At 43.3% G+C, this 24,041-nt stretch overlaps 2 protein-coding genes across 2 annotated transcripts in view; one reads left to right on the forward strand and one right to left on the reverse strand.

Annotated features, from left to right (window-relative positions):
- myo15ab (myosin XVAb) overlaps positions 1–16,201 on the reverse strand; it is a 75,647-nt gene extending 59,446 nt beyond the window's left edge. Inside the window, exons 1-20 of the mRNA XM_054778992.1 lie at positions 15,771–16,201; positions 12,923–13,055; positions 7,872–12,792; positions 7,679–7,798; positions 7,280–7,597; positions 6,938–7,135; positions 6,620–6,861; positions 6,127–6,520; positions 5,914–5,996; positions 5,762–5,825; positions 5,578–5,687; positions 5,419–5,493; positions 5,222–5,312; positions 5,107–5,112; positions 4,931–5,034; positions 3,155–3,218; positions 967–1,080; positions 488–655; positions 313–426; positions 193–251 (exon numbers count right to left, since the gene is read on the reverse strand). Of these exons, the coding sequence (XP_054634967.1) occupies positions 193–251; positions 313–426; positions 488–655; positions 967–1,080; positions 3,155–3,218; positions 4,931–5,034; positions 5,107–5,112; positions 5,222–5,312; positions 5,419–5,493; positions 5,578–5,687; positions 5,762–5,825; positions 5,914–5,996; positions 6,127–6,520; positions 6,620–6,861; positions 6,938–7,135; positions 7,280–7,597; positions 7,679–7,798; positions 7,872–12,740 (7,193 nt within the window). The 5' untranslated portion in view covers positions 12,741–12,792; positions 12,923–13,055; positions 15,771–16,201. The remainder of the gene's footprint in view (positions 1–192; positions 252–312; positions 427–487; positions 656–966; positions 1,081–3,154; positions 3,219–4,930; positions 5,035–5,106; positions 5,113–5,221; positions 5,313–5,418; positions 5,494–5,577; positions 5,688–5,761; positions 5,826–5,913; positions 5,997–6,126; positions 6,521–6,619; positions 6,862–6,937; positions 7,136–7,279; positions 7,598–7,678; positions 7,799–7,871; positions 12,793–12,922; positions 13,056–15,770) is intronic.
- The window catches only part of grin2ab (glutamate receptor, ionotropic, N-methyl D-aspartate 2A, b), a 225,499-nt gene continuing 217,403 nt past the window's right edge, over positions 15,946–24,041 (forward strand). The window contains exon 1 of the transcript XR_008570668.1: positions 15,946–16,136. The gene's annotated coding sequence lies outside the window, so the exon portion shown is untranslated. The remainder of the gene's footprint in view (positions 16,137–24,041) is intronic.

The raw sequence follows: 24,041 nt of genomic DNA on the forward strand, positions 1-24,041 counted from the left end.
CCAATTTTTTTTTTTTTGTGTCACTCCCCCTTCTTGTTTTGCATATTGTAGCTCTACTTAAAACCTCATTAAGATCCAAATGTGCAAAATGCAAATTCTAGCCATTTTTCAACTGGTCTTAAGATTTTGATCAGGAGTGTATATATTGCATAAAGACTTTATTTACTATATTGTATAAACATTTGAACTGACCTGGCATCCACAGCACTCTCCACTGTGAGCGGAGTGTAGATCTTTTCCCTGACTGTGTCCTGTGTGGGATTAAAGACACATAAATACAAACAAATTGTAAGTGTGTTGTGTCAGACTCACCATCATTTTAAAAGTGACACACTTCTGCAGGCCTTCAGGAGACACCTGCAACAGCTCTGCCACCACCCGAATCTCCTGAGCGCTCACCACTGATGCTGCCTCCTGACCTTCGGCCTGTGGAGGGCGCACATCTGTCAGCATCATCACCATCTGTGTGTGTGTGAGATGTTTGGACCTTGGCCTGGTGTGGCTGGAAGTAGACGTTGCCAAGATGGAGGACGGAGGACAAAAGTCTGTAGATGCCTTTCTGCTCCTCGGGGGTGAAGCGCAGGATGTCCATGGCATTCAGAAGCCGCCTGAAGTCCTCTGCATCGTCCTTCCCGTCGATCTTGCAGTTGCCTCCCTGCGTTCACAAGTGCACACATACATGTTTGTTTCTGTGTTTTAAGGTGTGGGGGTCACCTACACAGTTAGAGCTGTTAGTAAGGTTACCAAAATCAAAGCAAAACTTGGCACACACAGTTCAAACGCATTTGAGCCACAAAGGTCACTTCAATACCATAACGACTTTTATGTTTGCGTCATTAATCACGTTGTAGAATGAATGTCACCTTGTCACACAGATGACAAGTCATTTGTTAACGACTTAAAAACGGATTAGCTGTGCTCTACGCATGTGTGTGTGTGTGTGTGTGTGTGTGTGTGTGCGTGCACCTGATTGAGATAGTAGTAGGTCTCAGCATCCTGCAGATACAGCGAGCGCTTCTCGTGCGGAGGAAGACCCGCCAACATCTCGTAGAAGATGTGATAGTTCCGCTCCGATTTGGCCTGTAGACGAATGTTTGAAATGATGGCTAGAAAGCTCGCATGGTGTTAGGTTGAGGTAGAAAACAAACAAACAAACAAAAAAACACACAGATGGATCAGAGAACATTTAGAAAGTAAATCCTATTTTCATCTAAAAATCACATCTTTGTCAAATGTTATCCAATTTGAACAATATTAGTTATGTCACCTATTAATAGTACTAATAATATACAGTATATAATAAACCTATGCGACCGGTTATCCGGTTTGACAAGCGAGAAATGCGGCTGCATCGTTAGCAGCCTCATGGATGGATTGATAAGAATCAGCCATAAATCCTTAAATGAATGGATTGTAGAGACATGCACCGGTTGACAGTCTGTCTCTTCAACAACATGAGAGCCTTGGCTGCTCGCGAAACGTTTGTTGGGCATGCTCCATAGCTTAACATGACTGAAGACGAGAATGGCTCTAAATAGCATTCGCAGCACTGGCATTAGCAGTGTGCTATCTAGTCACCGGGAAATTTTCCAACACATCAGCAAAACATATGTACATTATAGCCTTTTAATTTATCTTATTTATTATTTATTGTGTAACACTAAGACAGGAACATCAAATTAAAAGGACTAGATGAATACAGAGCCACCATCCACCAGCCTGGAGTTTGTTTTTAAGAGAGAAGATTGTATGTCACTGTTTCATGTGTGTGCTAGCATGAATTAACTTGAGGTTGTGGAGCGAACAAATATACACATTCGCACTCATTAAGGTAATCAAATCTTACCTTTATGCATTCCCACATAGTATCAGCATTTGGGACCAAATATGAAGTGAAAGAAAGACGAAAAAAATACAGTATAGTCTGTCTGTGCACAGATGGAGAAAGTTAGATGGTGCGTTCAAGGACAATCCCATAGTGGGACAGGTCGCCACTCGCAACAAACAGCATAATAAACGGTGGAATTTGTAACTATTGTATATTCTACCTATTGTAATTTGTATATTATTTTTTAAATAAAATAATGGCCCATATTTCCAAAATTGACATCAATTGACATAACATTTTATGTAGTCATTTACAAGTTATTATTTAACATTAGTTATTATTTTTTCATTATTGCACCTGAAAGTTTCCCGCAGCCTGGTGGTTGGGGACCCCTGCCTACAGCATGCTTGGGGATATGATGTGCTCTTTCACAAATGAGAAAGTTTATACAATTGGCTTCTTTATTTTACAATGGAAGATTAATGTCTACATAACAAATCAAATTGTATCAAAATGAATCGTATCATTTGTACACTTTATGGAATTGTTCTGTTTATAAAATATTTTACTGTTAAATTGTATCATAACCCGTGTATCTAGATGCGTATCGAATCGTTTATCACAAAGAGATTTACATCCCTAATATAATAAAAATAATATCATTTTTGTTTTCTGTTCATGGTAAAATTATTTACATAGCTAATATACAGTAAATTCTAAAATTAAGAGAAACGTAATAACAATTATTTTATATGTTTTAACAATGAAATAAAAAACATTTGCATTTTTTTATGGTAAATTTGTTTTAAACGGGCAAAAAATAAGTCTAATTTTAAGAACTTCAGAAAAACCCCAACAATATTTAGAGATTAAAAGGTAATGCAATCAACAACATTCATTTGAAGCTTTTTTTCATGGTAAACACGCTTTAAATAGGTAAAAAAATCAGAAAACTAAAATTTATAAAAAACCCACAAATATATTTATAGATTTAAAGCTAATCTGAACTGCATCAGTGCAGTTTGGACCCTGTAAAAAGAGCACTTCAGGTTCACAAGTGGCTTTTGGCAGTGGTGTGTCTGTCTGTGTGTGTGTGAGTAGCGACAGAGGTCAGGCCAGTCCTGCAGACAGATCCTATAATGGCCGTTTGATGGACACCAGGATTAAAGAGGCAACGTTAGAGAGGAGCATCATGTTTGACACCTCATGCTGACTGAGTCATGAATCTCCTCTTTCTCACATTGACTCACTTGTTGTAAGAGGACGCCACCTGACCTGTATGGGTGTGTGTGTGCGTGTGTGTGTGTGTATGTGTGTCCAGCTTACCTGAAAGACAATGCGGGACGTTTCCAACAGGTACTGAGATGTTATGGCACCGCTGATTACACCCCTGGTTAATTAGGTTGGAGTGCACACACACACACACACACACACACACACACACACATTGTTGAGAGTTAAGTAACGAGCCGTGCATGTGTAATGTGTGTGGGTCTTCTCTGTGACAGGTCAGTTAGTCATCGAAGTGTGTTTGTGTTACATGGAACTGTGTTATGGTGATCAGTGATGCCATCATTAGGTAAAACCACTCTAGGTTGTCACTTCAGTATGTGTACAGAGCACAGAACAATTTGGTGCAGATCTGGATACAGGTGAAGATCCTGCAATTTGTCATGAATCACAGTGATAGCATATGTCTTCTAACTAGAGATCCTTGATATTGGCTTTTTGCCAATATCTGATACACTGATATTGTCCAGCACTTCATTACCATTACTTTTCTAACGAGGGAAAGGCTTCTTGAGATGTCATCTGTACTTCTGTGAAGAAGGTGTCGGACGTTTTGCTCCTCATCCGAAGAGCTTCGTCAGCGAACTAACAAGTGCTGGTAGCCTAGGCCTTAAATACAGTAAGAGTGGGTGGAATTGGTGTGCCAATGCCCTCCTCCTATTGGTTCCTTACACTAAAACTGGGAGGAGTTGTGGTCTAATCCTCTCCTTCCATTCGCACCTCCGATTAAAGGGAAGTGTAGCTATGAACGACTCTGATACTGGCTCGTTAGCATCTATTGTTTTGGCTCGGCCCTGGCTCTACCTCATTTGCATGACTAAGAGCTGTGGGTTTTGGTCTCAGTAACCTGCTGAACACAGGGTCCAAATTAAACCTCAAACCACCATTCCAATTCAATGATGGGTTCTGTTGTTTGACAAAAATTGGCAATGGCACACCAATTCCGCCCACTCTTACTGTATTTAAGGCCTAGGCTACCAGCACTTGTTAGTTTGCTGACGAAGCTCTTTGGATGAGGAGCGAAACGTCCGACACCTTCTTCACAGAAGTACAGATGACGTCTCAAGAAGCCTTTCCCTTGATGGACAATTCCTGTACGACTGAGAGCCTACACAGACGCAATACTTTTCTAAAGTTATCTCAACAATGTAGTCTCAACAACTAGGTCTCAACATTGAAAAATTCATGACCAATACTCGACTATTATGACATGTCCTCCTCAGCAACAATACAATTTGGAAAGCTGCACATTTCTATGTGGCACAAACATCTGTACAAGAAGTAAAGTGCAAAGTATGAAACTCTGGACTAACACAGCCAGTGAAATTATAGGTACAGGTAATACTTGAGTCGTTTTTTTCAGTATCGCTGGTCACTTCTTGTCATTATTTTGTTGTGTGACTCAAAGTGATTCTTCCCGAGGTGTGATATTACATTAGAAATATTGAAAGAAGACACCTTACTCCCACCTTGCATAACCAGTGCTTAACAGTCATTACAAATTGTGTATTTACAATCTGAGAGTGAAACTTGGGAAAACAGCAAACATGTTGAACTATCGATATCGATATTGCCAGAAAAAACAATCCCGATATTATTCGATATCTCAATTTTATGCCAATATCAACGGATAATATTGGACCTTCCTACTGCTAAACCCTCTTTAATTCACATGACTGCAGCTCATACAGAACCGCAGAAAGGTAATGTGCTTATTTAAGTAAAAATGTAAGAAGTTAGGAGTGTATGATGTTTTCCCAATGTTTTATTTCAAAGACTGAAGTTATGGAAGATTAGTAAGCCACTACTCACTCCTCCATGCAGATCTGGGTGAATTTGCCAAAGCGTGAAGAGTTGTCATTGCGCACCGTTTTGGCATTCCCAAAGGACTCCAACAAAGGTGTGGCTTCTAGGATCTAATGAGTTTAAAAAAAACAGTTATCTTCAAACAGAGATGCTGGTTCCTCACGTGAAGGCTGAGAGTTTACCTCGATCTGTTGGGACAGAGAAAGTAAAACAACAATATGAGCCACATAATGCCCATAAACAGTATACACTACTGTGTGTTTGTTGATTATTATAGTTAAAACACGGCAGATCTACCTGTTGGGTTACATTGCGTTTGTGATGTATGGCTGTCAAATAACGTAGGATCAATTTAGTCGCTTCAGTCTTCCCAGACCCGCTTTCACCACTATAATTGGTGCACATGGAACATACATCTTTCTAATAGCTATAATTCAACATTTCACTGATTAAAGTTTTAGGTTCTAGACAGAAAGGGACAGATGTAGACATACCTGATCACAATACACTGGTTGTTTTTGGCATCCATCATGTTCGTGTACGAGAGATTAGCAAGGGCAAAAAGATGACTGCAACAACATTTTTTGGACAATAACACATCAATATACAATATACATAATACAGTACACATCTACATGAAATCTGGGTCTTACGGAGGGTTGTCGCTCAAGCCGTGGCCCTCATATTGGCGTACTGTGTCTGTGCCGTAAATGTGAAGCAACTTGTAAGGGTTGATAGACATGAGGATACTGCCAATGTAGGTCTGCGTAAAAGGAACTGAGTTAGGTACAAAGAAGTTGTTATTTAAAACTGCATATAAAACAAAGACAAGAGTACATAAATGAGCTCCTGGTCATAGCGTTTCTTGAGATTCATCAGAACGGTGGTCTCATTCAGCTCGCTGAAACAAAACACACAGGAACTGCTCAATGACTTTCATTTACATATTCAGCACAATGGAGAATAGTTAACAGTCCATTTTGGCTTACGGCAGCTGTGTCAAGTCTTCCATGCCCTCGGCCCAGCGTTTTACCCTGTGGCCAGTTGTTGGCATGCTTAAGACAGAGTAGATCTAAACGCACGCACACATATACACACACAAAAGCACAATGGTGTGTAATTAGTCCAACACGTCATGCAACATCATCACAGCTTGGTCTGAAACTGATTAGAGAAGAAAATATATAATTGTTTATCTCTACCTTATCATACCAGCTTTGCCCAGGCATTGTCTCTCTGATAGGAGTCCAGTCTGGATCCTGAATTTGACCATCTTCAACTTTAGGTGTGGGTAAATACCCGTCCAATACTCCAGCTTCCCTGTACATGGACCATTTGGCCAGATTCTGGACTGTGCCGTGGGGCAAAACTCTCTCGGCAGCCCAAACGTCCTCCCCTCGTTCCCCACCCCCTCTGGCATTCCTGGCCCAGTGCCCTGAGTATGGCCCGTAGGGTGGAATCACAGCGTATCGATTATCTGCACCCTGTAATCCTGTCGGTGGCCTGTATGAGGCGTAGCGAAGCTGCTGATTTTGGATTGCATCAACCAGACTGGGATTATGGAATCGTCTCGTTAGAATGGAGCCATCTGGCAGCCTGTGGGCAAACATGCCTAAAGCTATATTTTGGTAACTACTAAATATGCGTCACCATATCTGTCCTGGTTTTCATTTATTTTGTGGTTTACTTCCCTACCTGTAACGGGCGCCACGCAGGTCTTCATTGTTCAGGGCAGTGGCGAGGTTTGGGGTGGAGGGTTTAGGTGCTCCTGTCAAGATAGAGGTTTGAGGAAGATGGAAGAGATCTGCAGAACGAAGGCCCATGTTGTTCCTCAAGGCAGCTGAAAGGTTTGGAGTTTTAGGCTGCTGACCGGGAATGATCAGGGAACCATCAGGGAGCTGATATGTAGCGTTTCGAATGTCTAGATTCCCAAGAGCCTAGAAGCGAAAACAGATTGGGATATTCTCACAACTGACAAAGTTGAGCATGCAGTGAAAACAAGCTGGTACATACTTTGGACAAGTCAGGAGTGAGTGGTTTCCGTGGGTCAATGATGATGGTTCCATCGGGCAAGGTGTAGGATACACCTTTAAGGTAGGGGTTCTGGAGGGCGGCTGTCAAGGTGGGACTCTTTGGTTTTCTCGGATCAACTATCATGGTTCCATCAGGTAGGGTGAGAGTTGCCCCTTTCAAGGCTGGGTTATTAAGTGCCTTTGTATTATATGAGGTTGAAAACAAGTTGTAGATGAGGTTAGCTGAGAAGTTATGTGGTAAAATTAGGGTGTCATCTTAGTACCTGAGAGTTGGGATTATTAAGAACCACACCACTATCAGAAATTGTATTAATTTACAAACCTTTAACAAGTCTGGTGGTATGGGTGTGTTTGGGTCACGAACTCCCTCCGGCAGGTTAAAGGAGGCATTCCTGAGGGCGGGGTTCTGAATGGCATTGAAAAGATTCGGAGAGACGGGCTTCCTTGGATCAATGATAATGGTACCGTCAGGCAGTGTGTAAGACGCGCTTTTCAGGTAAGGGTTCTGAAGTGCAGCTGCAAGGTTGGGTGATTTTGGTTTCTTTGGGTCAATGACAATGGTACCATCTGGGAGCGAATAGGAAGCTTCACGGAGAGCTGGGTTCTTCAGGGCTTTAGCCAAGTCTGGTGAAACAGGTTGCTGTGCAAAAATAGCAAAGACAGAAACATGATGAAAAATGACAATAAAAGGTGGATTTACAAATCATAAATAATTGCTTACTTGCTGTCTCGGATCTATAATTGTGCCATCAGGTAGAGTGTATGTAGCATTCCTGAGATCCTGGTTCTGAAGAGCTCTGGTAAGGTTAGGAGACACAGGCTTCTGGGGAATTCGTGGGTCCTGTGCTGGCGGGACAGACCACATGTGGAGATGGACATACTAAGATGGAAGTTACAAGTTTATTTATACCCACCCTAATAACTGATCCATCTGGCAACATGTATGAAGCACCGCGGATTTGTTGGTTTTGCAAGGCTTGACCAAGCTGTGGTGAAGAACGTGGTTCTGCATAAGGCGACACCAAGGTTCCATCTGGCAGCCGGTATGATGCCTGCATCAACTGTGGATTGTGAAGGGCAGTGGCCAACATTGGTGAAGAGGGTGGTGGGGGTCCGTATGGGGACCGTTTGAACTGCAAAGAAGACTGATAGGATGCTTGGCGGATATTTGGGTTCTGCTGTAGTGCACTATGGAGCTTTGGCCCAGCTGGTGCATAAGGGTTATGGCGTTGCATCATTGGGGATCTTAGAGAAGTGACATTCTGCAAATTGGACCGGTTCTGCAAAGCATCGTAGAGCAGTGGTGCTGGGCCAGGTTCAGATATGTAATCATACGCAGTAACATAAGTCTGTCCATATGGTGAGTGGAACTGTGGAGTTGGATAGGAAGCTACACCTTGGAGTGCCTGAGTATGCCTTATAGCTCCAGGAAGCAGTGGTGATGACAGTACAGATGAGGCATAAGGGGACTGAGGCCTTGGAATGGGAGACACATAGGAGGCTTCTCTCACTGCCTGGTTTTGCAAAGCTCTAGAAACCATTGGGGAGGGAGGGGCCATGGACTGTCCATAAGGAGATACTGGCCTTTGCAAAGGAGAAACATAAGATGCATCTCTAATTGCCTGATTCTGCAGTGCTCCAGACAAAAGGGGAGATGAAGGGGGCAAAAGTGACTCATGAGGGCCCAATGGGGAAACAAGGGTGGCATCTCGGATGGCTTGGTTTTGCATTGCAGTAGAAAGTGAAGGGGAAGAGGTGTGATAAGGTTCTGCATACTGAGCACCCATGTCATCTATGCCTACGGCTGGGACTGCTTGTGGGCCAAGAGGGGAAATTAAAGAGGCCTGTCTAATAGCCTGATTTTGCAATGAACTAGATAGAATGGGAGATGAGGGAGTAGCAATTGTGTCAGTAAAAGGATCTAAGTAGGGGGTCGAGGCATACGGATTGGCTGCATGAGCAGGTGGATGGACACTTTGAGGAGGGAAGACGGAGGAGGAGATCCGAGAATGTCGAGGAGAGAGGTGCGGGGATGCAGGATGTGACATGTGCTTTAGCGAGGGTTGTGGTGAAGCAGAAGGCATTCTCCTCAAAGAATTCTGCACCACGAGTGGACGTCCACGAGCCACAGGACGTCGAGGGAAACGGCCAGACTCTCTTCTCATAGGGGGAGCACGGTGGATCATGTGAGGTGACTGGAAAGGAGAAGATTGGAGAGAGGAGTCTATTGTAAGAACAGAGGACCGATTGCTTCTTATAGAGGAGGCACGGAATGGACGAACATTCTGGGTAGGTGGGGGTACTGGACGCCCTCTAAGACCCATAGGTGAAGGTCTAACAGTACCAAGTGGAACATTGCCCCCCATCCTGGGTCGGGTTAATGGTGTAGGGTCCCTGAGCAGTCGAGTGGAGCGACGGGAGAGAGTGGGGGATGATGCTGAGGGTCCAGGTGCTTCAGGAGACAAACTTCGGCGAGATGGAGTTGGAGATTGCCGTCTGCTGAATTGAGGAGAGAAAGTGGGGGATACATGACCTGGTGAGGGTGACCAATTCATCCTTCTTCCAGCAAATGGACTGTGGACAGGAGTGGGTGATGGCGGGGGACTTTGCCTTCGCATGGAGGCACGTGGTGAGGAGGGCGAAGAGTGCTGTATCACTGAGGCTCTAGGTGAGGGTGGAGGACTACGCCTAATCATTGAAGTGCGGGGAGAATGCAATTTTGAGGGTCCCCTAGCCAGGGGGGACTGAGACTGCATCCTTTGACGAACAAAAGGGGAGGCCATAGGTGAGGTGGGAGGTGAAATTTGTCTTGAAATGATAGAGGGGGTTCTTTGGGTATTCATGACACCACCTGTCATGGCTGAATGTGGAAAGGGGATTTGTCTCTGTGGCAGGAGTGGGGAGGGGGCCGGAGAAGTCATGGCATTGGGATGATGTAGGGGAGGGGAGGGAATGATCACTGAGCGTCGGGATGGACTTGGAGAGGGTTGTAGGCGACGTGCAGGAAGGGGGGACATGCTTGCTTGCTTTATAATCATTGCAGTTGGTGTGGGGATTGGGGGAGGGCCGTAAGCCTGCTGCTGTTGTGACACTACCAAGGGGTCTGTTATTAATGGCTGTGGTATTGTCTGCTGTTCTGCTGACATCATTGCTTGGGAAATCATCATTTGCGGTGACATCACTGGCTGCTGTGACATCATCTGCTGTTCTGCTGACATCATTGTTTGAGGAATAATCATTTGTGGTGACATCATCTGCTGTTCTGCTGACATAATTGTCTGAGGAATCATCATTTGCGGCGACATCACTGGATGCTGTGACATCATCTGCTGTTCTGGTGACATTGTTTGGGGAATCATCATTTTTGCCGACAATCCCGGTTTCTGTGACATGACCTGTTGTTCTGCTGACACCATTGTTTGGGGAATCACCATTTGCGGTGGCATCACCGGCTGCTGTGACAACATCTGCTCTACTGGTGACATCACTGCTTGGGGAGCCATCACCGGTTGCCGTGGCAACATCCCTTGCTGTGGGGTTAACATCTGTTGCGGCGACATGATTTGTGGGGGAACCATTTGGGGCAACATACTTTGCTCTTCTAACATTTGCTGTGGTGTCATCATTGGCATCGTCATCATTTGCTGTTGAGAGGACATCCTCATGCGCTCCTGTGGAGACATGATGATTTGTTGCGGTAACATTGGCATTTGTTGCATCATGGTAGTGGGGTGACCTGGTGCGAGGGGTATCTGGTCTTCATACTGGATATCTGACATGTCTTCAAATTCTGGATCTGGTGGTAGATTAGGTGGAGGCGGAAGCGGCACATCAAGGCGCTCTTTCCCAAATAAGCGCACTTGAGGTCTGGGAACTCTGAATGTCTCTCTCCCCTGAACTCCACCAGTATCACCCACATATTGATCCATCTGGTCTGCAAATTGGTCCCCATACAGACCCTGCATGTCCATTGCTTGCCCTCCAAAGCCAAAGACCTGCTGGCCTCCTGGTGGATAACCAATGATCTGCTGAGAGTCTTGGTAGGGCATACCTGCAGCATTAAAGCTAGCTTGGTAGTTTGGTAGCGCTCCATCTTGCATTCCCATAGCTGCTGCATACGCCTGTCCATTGTCATAATAATCCCCTTGTCCATTGCCATAAAAAACTCCTTGCCCAGTTTCATCATAATAAACCTGAGGAATTCCATCAACCGCATATATAGGATCCTCCCCCACTGGCGCATAGTAGTCTATGCCCTCATCTTCATACATAGGCATTGCTTGTTGTTGCTGGTAGCCATAGTAATCTGCTTCCTGGTTGTCATAGTACCCTTGTGCAGCGAGATAGGGGTCATAGTAGACCCCTGCGTCCTCATCATAGAGCTCTTGCGCATAATATTCTGCACTGGGGTCATAGATACCATCTTCTTCATAGTAGCCCAAGTCTTGATAGTCTCCTGCTGCTCCATTGTCATCATAACCATATGAATCCTGGCCTGCGTAAGCCACCTCATCACCATAACCACCACGTCTGTAGCCTGTTTGGTGGAGTGGATGTTGTTGATCATATCCTTGCATCTCCTCCCAGTGCTCATAACCGTTATTATGGTAACCATGTAGATGATGTCGGTGGCTTTGCCGTCTTTGACCGACCCAGTCGTGGTGTCCCACATGTCCTCGCATCTTTGTGGACTGAAAACGTCTGGCCAGCCAATTAGTTGCGGCAGCAACCCTACCAAGAAGAACGCTTCTGTGCTTGAAGCCGGCAGCATGGCCGTCGCCATTTTTCTTGCCAAACAAGCCTTTGAAGAAGCCGCTCTTCTTCTCGGGTGAATTCCCCCCACCGCCCAGGCGAAGCAGCATGTAGGTGGGCTTCTTTCCGCCGTTTGCCTCTGCCGCCCTCTCCTTGGCCTCTTTTTTTCTCCTTTTGCTGGCCTTAAACCGCATCATGAAGCGAGAAGTGTTCTTCAGCATGGACTTGCGGCGTTTCTTCTTAGCCAGTCGGTTTCTTCTCTTACCCAGGCCGAGGAACAAGCGAGATGTGCTTTTTAGCTTCTTCCTGCTATTGCGCCGCTTCTTGAAGCCAGAGAACTTCATAAATAACCTGGACATGTTCTTCAGGCCTTTTCTTGGGATCTCCTTAATTGGGATTGGCGCCTCCTCCTCTCTCTTCTTTGCCTTCTTCTTGGGATCAGCATCGGACCGCCCTTCTTTATGGCGGTGGTGGTGATCTTTGAATTTCTTTTTGGACTTCTCATAATCTTCATCTTCATCATCCTCATCATCATCATCCTCTTCATCGTCCTCATCCTCATCTTCTTCCGAGTCTTCACCCCGTCTGGACTTACCCCCTCTCTTACCTCTTGCCCCCGGGCCTCCTCGCCCCCTCCCTCTCATGTAGTCTTCTGAGTCCTCCTCATCTTCTTCACTGAGCTCCTCCTCTTCCTCACTCAGAAGCTCATCCTCTTCCTCCTCTGACTCTACTTTCTTTCCCTTTCCTTTGTCTTTCCCTTTCTTTCCATCATCTTTCCCTCCTTTCTTATCGGTCTTACCTCCCTTCTTGTCATCTTTCCCTCCCTTTTTATCATCCTTGCCTCCCTTTTTATCATCTTTGCCTACTTTCTTGTCATCCTTTCCTCTTTTCTTATCATCTTTGGCAGTTTTCTTGTCATCCTTGCCCCCTTTCTTGTCATCCTTCTCTTTCTTTTCTTCCTCTTTCTTCTTTTCAGGTTCTGGCTTTCCACCCTTTTTTGCATCCTTTTTTGGGTCTTTCTTTCCAGGCATGTTTACAAGTTAGCTATAGGAGCACACCATGCCTTTTCTTGCAGACAAAATACTGTAAAGAAATCAAACATATATACATGACATTTTGACAATGTTGCGGTGGTGTATTTCAAGTTCACGTCGAAAAGATGAAAAAACGACCTGATATGTTCAGAAAAACACAAAGAGCTCAGGAGCCTGACCTTTAAGATAGACTTTAGATATGCCTGGGTAAGTTTGTGCTTGCTGTCTTTGCTGGTGCTGTATCTGTATGAGGACACGTGCGCCTTGCCACAGCACATCTACTCTGCCTAAACTTGGTCCCCATGAAGCCTTCTGGTAGAACATACAATACATACATTACAGCATTAGTCCAAACGTCCAGCCTATCTATCTATCTGTCTATCTATCTATGTCATGCGTCCCCTGCCACCCACCATAAAGAATGTGGATGAAATTTGGAAATTGTACTACCTCAGGGCCTTTCGACTTAATAGGTTTGAGTTTATGTTCCAAACTACTGCGGTAGGGACACATAGTGAAAAATGAAAGGATGCAACTTTTCCACTTTGATATTTTGTAAAGCAGCCCATGTAGATATGCAAAGAAGTTCCATATATTTCAAGGAAAAACTGCATCTCAGTTTCATCATATAGGTGAAAAAGCCTACTATTGCTATCAACTTCAAGATTTCTCGTTCAGATTTGTCATGGGCACTAGGCCTGGGACAATAATTAATTAAATAATCACACAATAAATTAAAATGAACTCAATAATTTTTTTTGGCCTCAATACATTGAAATGTGCATGCGTGTCTGTTTTCCTCATCTCCCACCTCTAAACAGGCAGGAAGAGGTTTCACTCTGTGCATTGGTTTCAGCACCTTGGCGTGTTTGTTCCATAGAACAACGGCATGAACAGAGTCAGTCATATAGTCTCGCTGGGTGCAGGCGTGGCCGGTAACATACACACAAAGTGAAGAAGAGTGTAACGTAGTAGAAATTATATTAGTAGATTGCGATTTATTATCATATATTTTTTCATTGTACTTTTCTTAAAAGTAAAGTTAACATTTTGTCGTGTCTCGTACACCCAATCTTGTGTATCGTCTCGTCTCGTAAACTGAGTGTTTCGTGACACCCCTAGTTTCTAACACCGGTCAGATTTATTTTTTGTCATCATTATAATTTTGACAAATCTTTCCTGATGACATATGAGGCCCCTTCACGTTATCCCTTTCAGAAAAACTAACCTTACGCCAGACCTACTGCCCTGCTTTGTTAGCTCTGCAGAGGTCTCCAAAGACAGACTGTCTTGGAGACTTTTTTTTATCGACTGACACAGTTAATCCTGACCGTACAAACCTGAGGTCAATACTGAAGTCTGGCCATCTCCCAAAAATCAAATCCTGCTTGAAATTCACTGTGGGGTGCATTCTAAGAAGAGATTCGTGGTATTATTAATTCCCTCGCACGATGACCCCAGTGGCATTTGCAACCCAAACACACAAACACACGCGCACGCACGCACGCACACACACACACACACACACACACACACACACACACACACACACACACACACACACACACAAACAGACACTCTGTACCCTAACCCAGGCAACATTTCATAGTCACCTCCCAAATTGATGGCCACCGGTACAAAACCTCAAACGTGGTCGCCAGGACCTTGGCAGTATTCCTAATCGTTTGCGTCTTGTCCAAAAAAAAAGTAGAAAGTCTTTAGGTCAGGCCTACTCCATTTTCTGCTGACAGCAGATTCCCTCACTCAACACAGCCTGCTGTCCACAATGACCTCTTCAGAGTTTGTGGACGCTCACTAGCGTGTGTGTCAGACGAATAAGAGAGGCTTGGATGAGTCGCTGGCTTGTGTGTGCGTGTGCGTTTCCATGTGCATATGTACAGTATGTTTAGGCATGCCTTTTGAGGAGTTCCTTGCGGCAGCTCATAGAAGGAGTCTTAATTTGTCATCTGGCTCTACAGGTGAAACTCGAGAGCAGCCGGGCTGCTGAGGGGGCGGGGCATAAATAATACAAAAGGTTGACAGAGACAGCGCAGGACGAGAGAGAGCGCAGGGGAAGAAGAGAAAGGATGAGGCATGGGATGCTAAAGATAAACCTGAGTGACACCACAGAAAGACGTTACATACCTCTGCATCACTCATATGGGCCAACCTAGAATCGGTCGGTGGGCCTAGCAAGCGCCATCACATCTTTTATGTGCATAAGTGAATGTTGTCTGAGTATTTAAATTAGAGTGGAGTCCATGCGAGCCCACTTCCACATACATCAGTGGAGGAAGGCGGGAGAAACACCCACACATGACGTCTTCCTGCCGGGTATCAATATCAAGGGAACGATTCTGTCCGGCGCACGGGCTCCTGAGAAGGATCGGTGTCAGGGCTGTGATTATTAGTGCCATCAACCAAATTATTCCTCCTCCAGAAGAGAAGGGGTCGGATTGCCAGATCTGTCCAGCGAGGTGTTAGGTTGCCAGATAGTGATCTTTTGCTCTTGGCCTCAGCATAAGTCTATCTGATCATTACCAACCGGCAAAGAGCACATGTGTCTTTGAAAGAGATGGCACGCAAAGATGGCAATGCATGAAAAGGGTCTGATTTTTAGCTTCAGTTTTACAAGCGGCCTTTGAAAGGGAATGAAAGGTTCCAATCAGACAGGAGGCGCCGGGCTCTGTGGCAGCAGAAGACCCTCTTTAAAAGGTGGACAACACAAGGAAGAAATGGGACATGCAGCAGAGAAGCACACTTGATGAGGGTTCATCAAAAAGCATTCACACGCACAGTCACACGCACACATACACAAAAGTGAAGCAAAGTGCTGCTATCTAGTGGCCTAGCATTTCACCTGCAGGACTATACGCACACACACGCGCGCGCGACAAACACATCGTAAAGTTATATGTTTGGAGTTTAATTATAATATTTCATCAAAAACATCAGGGGAATATATATAAGTTGCTCAAAAATGGAAAATAAAGCCTAAATTCAAAAGCAAGCTGCGGGAAAACCCACCTTTCCTGACGCACGCACCTTCAGCCAGCGTCACTGGAGTTCCCTGGTCACGTGACACCTGTCATTCTTCCGGAATGGGTCCAAATACGGAAGTTTAAAAAAGCGCGAAAATTACAACAGGTCCAATTGTTGTTTGTTTTGCTAATCTTTAATGGCGCATGTAGTACTTCCCAAGTCACTGGCGACGCTTCCACCTGGGAGTTTTAAGCAGGCCGGAGTGGAGGAAATGAGCCTGAAAGTTACGCCGCCAGGTCCGTAGGATGAATTTTTAACGACAGCCATTCTTTGGTGGCCGCCTGGGGGCTTGAATTCCACACACATCGGGCAGAATGGAGCTCCGTGGGTGGTCAACGTCGAGCAAACATGGTAAGTTTTAATAAAAAGTTTGTTTAAATGCAAACTAGTTTGAACATATTTACATGCAGTTAACACTCCCATAGCTAACTTTTACATTGCTTGGCATAGACTGTTCTTCCCCCCCCGGACATGTTCATTCAAATGTAGACAAAACTTTATTGATATAAATGACAATAACAATACAATTAAAGGAACATTATTTCACTTGATAATAAACGTGAACCAACACCACCCAAACCAATGAGCTGTATTTCAATAACCCACCAGTATAATAATAATAATAATAATAATGATAATAATAGTTTAACTTATTACCATAAATTATTATATATTCTATTACAAACAGACGCTACCACGACTCACTTAGTCATTAGCTTGATGGACGACACTTCCTCTTTACTGTCCTCGTCCCTGTCGTAAACATGGAACGCTCTCTCACCTCACCGTACAATAATGCATGTAATAAAGACAAGTCAATTAATGAATGCGATCGCTTCTCCCGCAAGCTGACGAATGATAGCTAGCGAGCCTCGCCTTATTTCTTCATTTCTATCAAAAAAGTCCCCCCTACAATAAGTGTAACAATAAATACACTCACTGACACTTCATTGTGTACACTTACACAGTCTACATAAAAATTCTGCCTCTTATGAAGATACTGTAGTTTTGAGTGACATGTAGCGTACTTCTACACCACTGCAAACAAGAAACTGCAATAATAAACGTATTGTAAAATGAACACACATCAAAAGTGAGTGTTGTTAGCTAAGGCAGAATTTATGGTACAGCTGGAAATCATTAGATTGTGCAGCCAGGTGTATTTAATGAAAGTTCCAGTGAGTGTGTTTTAACTGTGGATTGCCATCAAGTGAACTACATAACTGTTATGTTATGTATGACACTACCTATAATATAGATTAGTCACCTAGAGTATAATAAATTAACTTAATGATGTTTAAGCATCCACAAATGGCCTTTGAGCCTTTTAACCATCGACTTACACTTCATGTAGAGAGCAAAAGCTGCCTGGTTAGTCATATATCGGCCCTTTCTTCTCATCTGGGCTGCACAGTCTGCAAAAGTGTGTCAGGAGATGGCTTAAAGGCTAAATGGAGCATACCAGATGAAGGTGAACGTGTTGGTTTCTACTCGTGTAGTTCATCATGTAGCCGCCAGGGGGACCCCGCCTGCTGAACACTAAACACCTCTGCTGGTGCTGATGCATCTGATGATGCTGGTGAGCATCTCCTCCGGATTCTCTACACAACCCAGACGACCTTGCTTTCTCCCCCACAGCAGCCTCCTGTTTTCCAGCTACTTTTGATATAAAAACCCACCTAGAAGAGGATTGATGCCAGACGTCATCAGCTTTTTCTTTCTTGAACCTTTTGGCAACATTTGAGCTATTTTTAGCAGCGTTCCTGGAGTGACATAGATACATTTTTAACCAATAGACACATATGCAGTGTTTTGGTGGCCGCATCATTTTGCACTGTTGATAATGTGTAGCCACTAGTGTAAACATCCAGTGCAGCTTGTTTTCTGTAGCGCTAACCAAATGCTTTATTACACGTGCGTTAAACGCTCCACTCTTAATCAATGAAAGGGAATCAATGTACCTAATTGCGTAGAACCAGTAGATTAGATTATTTACACAACTGGCTTGCTCTCCTGTGTAGAAGTAAGAAAAAACAGCATTGGCGCTTATTTTGGAGTAGGTTAGTTTTTGATGCTCCATGATATTTTGCTAATTGCACCCCCCCGTGACAGCAGTGAGCATGCGGCCCCGAAGCAGCAAACATTTAAAATGCTCCATGTTCCACAACGCGAGTCCAGTTCCGGGCCATTTAAATCATTCAAGAAGTGCCTCCAGTGGCAGGCTATTTTTTTTGGAATAACATGAACACGAATGAAAAAACATTTTTTATTCTGCAGGGGGAAGTGTTACAACCAGCACTGAGATGAACTAACTATGAGCATAAATTCAACTGATATAGTACAATGGGAACGCCTCAAAGGTTGTAAAATTTGGAAATGGACCTATATTGTTGGGAAAAACAAACTGGACTTGTCATACCTCACTCGAACTCAGTTCAAGGATCCTCAAAGGAATGACATTTTCTTTTTTTTTTTTTTTTTCATTTTTAATGACACTTCTTTGAAAAGAGAAGATAACAGAGAATGAACAGAGAAGAGAAGAAGTAAAATTTGTGTTTTACAGCAGGGATGCATAATTATTGGGCTGATATGAGGTAATGATGATGTCATACCAATAAATCCGATAACATAAAAATAGCTCCGGTAGCTGCTAATTAAAAAAACAAAACAAAAAACGCTCCAATTAGGTGAGATTACCCGAGCGGGTGAGCAAATCAAGCGCTCCTTTTTTCTTCATGCCTGTGACCTTAACGGCCTGTCGTTACTTCCCCTGAGCTCACTTGTAAACAAACATTCACTTTCTGAGGAAGACAATTTTGCGTGCCAGTTGTACCAAATGCTCTGTGATGAGGGGAAAAATACCCATGGAGCAGTTATGGGTAGGGTTGGGCATATTTTGAATTTGAGTGATTCCGGTTCTGATTCCGATGCCTTGTTTTGGTTCTGGTTCCTAACGATTCTCGATTCCGATTATTTTCAGAGGTAGGGTCATAAAAGTTTCATGGTTTAACCAAAGTTCTTGGATGAAATGTCTGAATGTCTCTGTGATTTTCTTGTAATTATATGAACTTTTTATGAATTACTTTACTATGAATTTCTCACAAGGCTATTTTCAACTAGTATATATTTATCAAACCATTGAACTTGAACATAAATGTTTTGAATTTTATTGACATAGGAGTACGTACATGTATTTTTGAAAACCTCATGAAAAAACGATGACACATATCCTGTTGTTTGTGTGTTGGAAAGTGTCTTATGATGCAGAATAGACAAAGTGTACCTTTTAACCATGTTACTGACTTCCTATCAAACAAGTACGGTGAATGGAGTAACATGTCTGGTCAACTTCCTGGCGAAAGCTAGCGTTAACATCAGGTAATTTGAGTTGGCCACCGTATTTGCAGTATAAAGTACAATGTGTTTGCTGCTTCAATGTTGGCATAAGATTGACGTAATTTATTGTTTTATTTGCCTGACTGGTTGGAAGAAGTCCGGCGTAGCGCGTCAAAAACGGGGCACTCTGTACACTGTGAATCCGGAGGTGTTTGATCCTGTTAGTAGTGCAACCTCCTTTCCAGGATGTGATGGCGTTGCAAATGTTTCACGGCGCCGCCCATTCATTTTTTAGCAGAATTTCAGGGCCACCGCACACTCTCCATGGCTGAAATGGATGCACACAAACGCTTCCTGCCGCTTTGTCTTTGTGGGTGTTCGCTGGCTTCTTCCTCGTTGGTGTCATGCGGCCATTTTTTCCGGTCGGCGGGCTTGTCAATCACCGAACGTAGGCATCGGAATTTTAAAAAATGAACGATTCCAGGAGAATTGGAATGTTAGTCCCTGTTTCCATCGATGCTCGACGCCCAACCCTAGTTATTGGTTATCATATCGTTCTTGAGAAGCAGAAAGTTATTGTTATTGGTATAGGTTTGAAAAAAAAAAGTTTACCGTGATCTGTAATTTACTGATTTAATCAATGTCTTGATTTAGTATTAGTTGCTCTTTTTACACTTGCTTTACACTTAATCATGAAAAATGAGATGCCTCAGGCGACGCCCTCCTAAATTGTCATTTAAGTTGAGAGATGGTGTTAGAAGAATAGTTTACACTTTCATAACAGTTAATAATGTAGGGATGGAGGCAGGGGGTGACCAGTGTAACAGATTGTGTTCCACTGTTAAATAAGTAAGTAAGTAAATACAGTACATACAGCAATACAGTATAAATAAATACAGTAAGTAGGCGTAAATACAGCAGAGGAGAGGCTGAATGAGTTTGTTTTTGCCTCCTGTGGCAAAAGATCACCAACATTCGTGTTGGAGGTGGAGTCTGGGGCTGGACTAGCTCCTCGGAGAAGACATACTGTAGCGGCTCAGTAGGCAATGCTAGAAGGTCCTGATAGGTGGCTAGATCAGGCAGTGACACGGTGGAGAAGTAATGATGTGCCATGCAGTAAAGGTCTACTACATGTATATACTGTAAATGTTGTATGTAAGTCATCATTCCTTGGCTGGATAATCCAGCCTTGGTCACATCATGCCATGAATATGTGTACAAAGCCACCTAGTCCAGCAAAACATTTTCATAGCCAAACTAGCAGGAGGTGTGTAAGAGCAGGAAATAATTGGGTAATCTGTCAATATGTACATTTGAGTGCTTTGTTTGACCTTAGTGATGCGAGCTAATCCAAAGACTCATGGAGAAGGATGAAGCTGGATCGTCTATTACCGTGACAACATGAAATCCCCTCACGATGGATGAGCATTGAGGGACCTCCCCCATGGAGTTGTTCACATCGCCTCACAACACCCATCCCCTCCCCTTCTGCTAAATCGGTAACCCCGTGTGACATCATCCATCTTTGTTACCGAGGGCTAGACTTGCACCCTTTCTTCACCACTTAGCCTGCGGTCCACAGGGAGCACGTATGACAAATTTAGCCCTCCTAGCTCTCCTTTTTAGCATTTTAAGCAAGTCACGTCCCCGAAGGCTTGAATGTTTCTGATTGTGAGCTTGTTGTGACAGTCTGTTTGTAGGTTCACGTGGGCGTTACGAGGATAAGCACTGACGTCACGAGACATTAAATCTGCTCACCAGTGACAAACAGTGCACCTCTGATAATGAGACATTCGCTGATCATATTGACCCGCTCGTATACATGCCAAGGAACTGCCACAGTGTCACCTAACCATCACAGCGAGGAGTGTGTGTGTGCGTGATTGCGTATTGTAGCCAGAGCTATTCTCTGCCCTAGTGGTCCTGGAGGAGATGCAGCAGATGGACAATATTCTCAAATTCCCTAAATTCCCATTTAGGAGAAAAATGGAGCCAAAGCTATCGTCAGCCTGCATCGAGTCACAAAACTGGGCAAACGGTACACAAAACGAGCAGATGAACAATGAAAAGGTTAAATGAAATAAAACACATGACATTATAGGTTAATAGAACATTGTAACTATCATTTAAATTAGGAAAATATGACTATGTTAAAACCTTTTGGATTTATTGGGTAGTCATGTCTATTTTATTTCTATTGAGCCAATTGAGAAGAGACATTATCTCAAGGCAGTTTTATACATGGAGGAGGTCTAGAAGCGCACACCTTTACACTTTTAAAGAAAACCAACTGAAGCCCACATGAGCAAGCACTTTGGTTTGGTGACATAGGGGAGGAAAAGAATCCCTCTAAGTCAAGTCATTTTTTTTTTTTACAGTGCCAATTTAAACAGACATTATTGCAAGGCAGTAGGTCCAGAACCACACACATGATATATTTTGTCAACATTAATAATGTTAATAAACTCATATACATTATATAAAACCAATTAAACCCCACATGAGCGTAAGTCAATGCAATTTTATTTTTGTAGCACCAGCTTATAACAGAAGTTATCTCAAGGCACTTGACACATGGAACAGGTCTAGAACATCTGATACATTTGAAAGAAAACCAACTAACCAAGCACTTGACGAAGGCAAGGAAAAACTCCCTCTAAGTCAAATCAATTTTATTTCAATAGCACCAATTGACAACAGAAGCTATCTCAGGGCAGTTTACATGTGGAACAGTTCTAGAACTATGCACTTCAAACATTCAGAGAAAACCATCTAAACCCCACATCAATGTTTTTTTTTTTTAAGTATCTGAGCATACACAAAAACGACCTGAGCATTCCTTGGACCTCCTGTGAGCGCCATCAGACGTGCAAACAGTAGTATCACCCCTGTCCAAAACCTGAGCAACAGAGAACTTCCATTCTGTCATATTTTGTATATGAGAGGTTTCAAACAGACAGCAAGGAGGATTCCACAATATAGCTTTCTTTATTCTCAGCCTCAGACAAAACAAGCCATGGTCTCATATAGGCCTGTCACGATAACAAATTTTGCTGGATGATAATTGTCGTACAAATTATTGTTGATAATTGATATTATAGACAACATTCTTTAGGACAATTTTTTTCATTAATTATATGGCATAATATAACATCATATCAAAAGCAATAAACTTTAATTTCTCAATCATACTTAACATTGTAATTGGAAAGAGCTTTGAAATAAAATTGCAGATGCAATTGTAATAGCTTTATTAATCTAAGCTATTTTGATGACACTCTTATTTTATTACCACTATTAGACAGGATGTGCACCGCTCTTATTTTGAAGGCCAGAAGTGCGATGTGTGTTAAAAATGTGTTCTGACTATGGCTAAATGAGATAGCTATTGAGTGCCTCTTGAAGCCGTGGCTGTTGTCCGTATTTCACACACAACTTGCACAAAGTCAGCGGCCAACCAACAACGCAACATTACATTAACAAGCACTAAAGCATGACTCATACAGCCTCAGTGGCATACACACACACATACACGGCCACATTAGCATGCTCCGCTAAACCAAGCTAACCTAGCTAGCTTATACTGTACGTGAGCTCATGCTCACGTTTGTGGCTAGTAAAAGTAGAAAAGTTTTTTTGCCGACTGCCTAAATGTTTCCAGTTGCCACCTCTACATGTTTAGTTCAGGAGGGGGCTGGTTAGTGTTTGTGAGGACATGCCGCTGTGATTGAGCGGTCTGCTGGGGAAATATTTCCACACACTCGTTCCATGCGAGCTCCCCGCACCATGACAGAGCAGTCCGGGCACAGTGAGGGGGAACTACGGCTGTTGCTATGGAGCCAAATATCCAACTGCCAACGTGAAAGTAACTGCGACTTAGACAAAAATCTAACATCCACCATGAAACTAACTTCACCAATCCGCAGAGTGAACTCTCTTGTCTTCCAACCTGTGTAGTAAAGACAGAGGAAAGAGAGGAAAACAAACACATGCACATGTCAATTTATCAAGGCCAGCAAAATGACAGACTTAATTTTTTTTTATCGATCGATTAATCGATTTATCATTATCGTGACAGGCCTAGTCTCAAGTACAATTACAATACAATTAACCATTTGAATCTTGTAGAAAACGCCTAGTTTTGTCATTTCATTATCCATTTCTTTTCTAGTTTACCATATGTATTGTTAATTAGGTATACTGTAATTTCCTAATTAGACTTTCACTTTTGAAAGTACAGTCAAACTTGTCTATAGCGGCCACTAGAGGGAGACTGCAAAAGTGGCCGCTTTAGACAGGTGGCCTCTATAGACAGGTTGGCGACCATTTTGAATGTTGACCAGTAGAGGGGAAAAAAAGAAAAAAAAAGGGGCGGGGGGGAAATGAATGTTGACCAGTAGAGGGCAATGTGGGACTGCGGATAAAAGTTGTACAGCACTACGAGGCTTGTTATTATCCACGACCCACAGAACAAAGCTGTGCTAGTAATGTCTTTTGTTATGCTTGTTTTTAATATTTTACTTTTTATACGGCAGAGTGTCATTACAGCTTTACTTCATCAGGAAGTGACGGGAAGTGACGGTGGGCGTCCCGAGCAGGAGAGCTAGGCTCAGTGCTAGCTGTGAGTGTCGAGAGAGTTGGCGTAGATGTAAAGTCCTGCAGTGTTCTCCGCTGTTAATAAAGCCATTAAAGTGACGTGAGTCTCTCCTTCCCCACAACAAGCGGCATTACAGTATTGACCAGTGCACATTGTCTCACACCAGGAAATAAACGGTGTTACTTGTTACAGGCATTGCCTGGACAGCTATGTATGGGGTTTGTTTAACCTTTGGCTTGTGGGCAAGCAGGAAGGAGAGACGAGATTGGAGGTGTGTGTGTGTTCCGAGCTGCTCTCTGGTGGCCGCGTTCAATAAATAAAGT

This window comes from Dunckerocampus dactyliophorus, chromosome 6 (genome assembly GCF_027744805.1).
Source record: "Dunckerocampus dactyliophorus isolate RoL2022-P2 chromosome 6, RoL_Ddac_1.1, whole genome shotgun sequence".
In the NCBI taxonomy this organism is placed as follows: Eukaryota; Metazoa; Chordata; class Actinopteri; order Syngnathiformes; family Syngnathidae; genus Dunckerocampus; species Dunckerocampus dactyliophorus.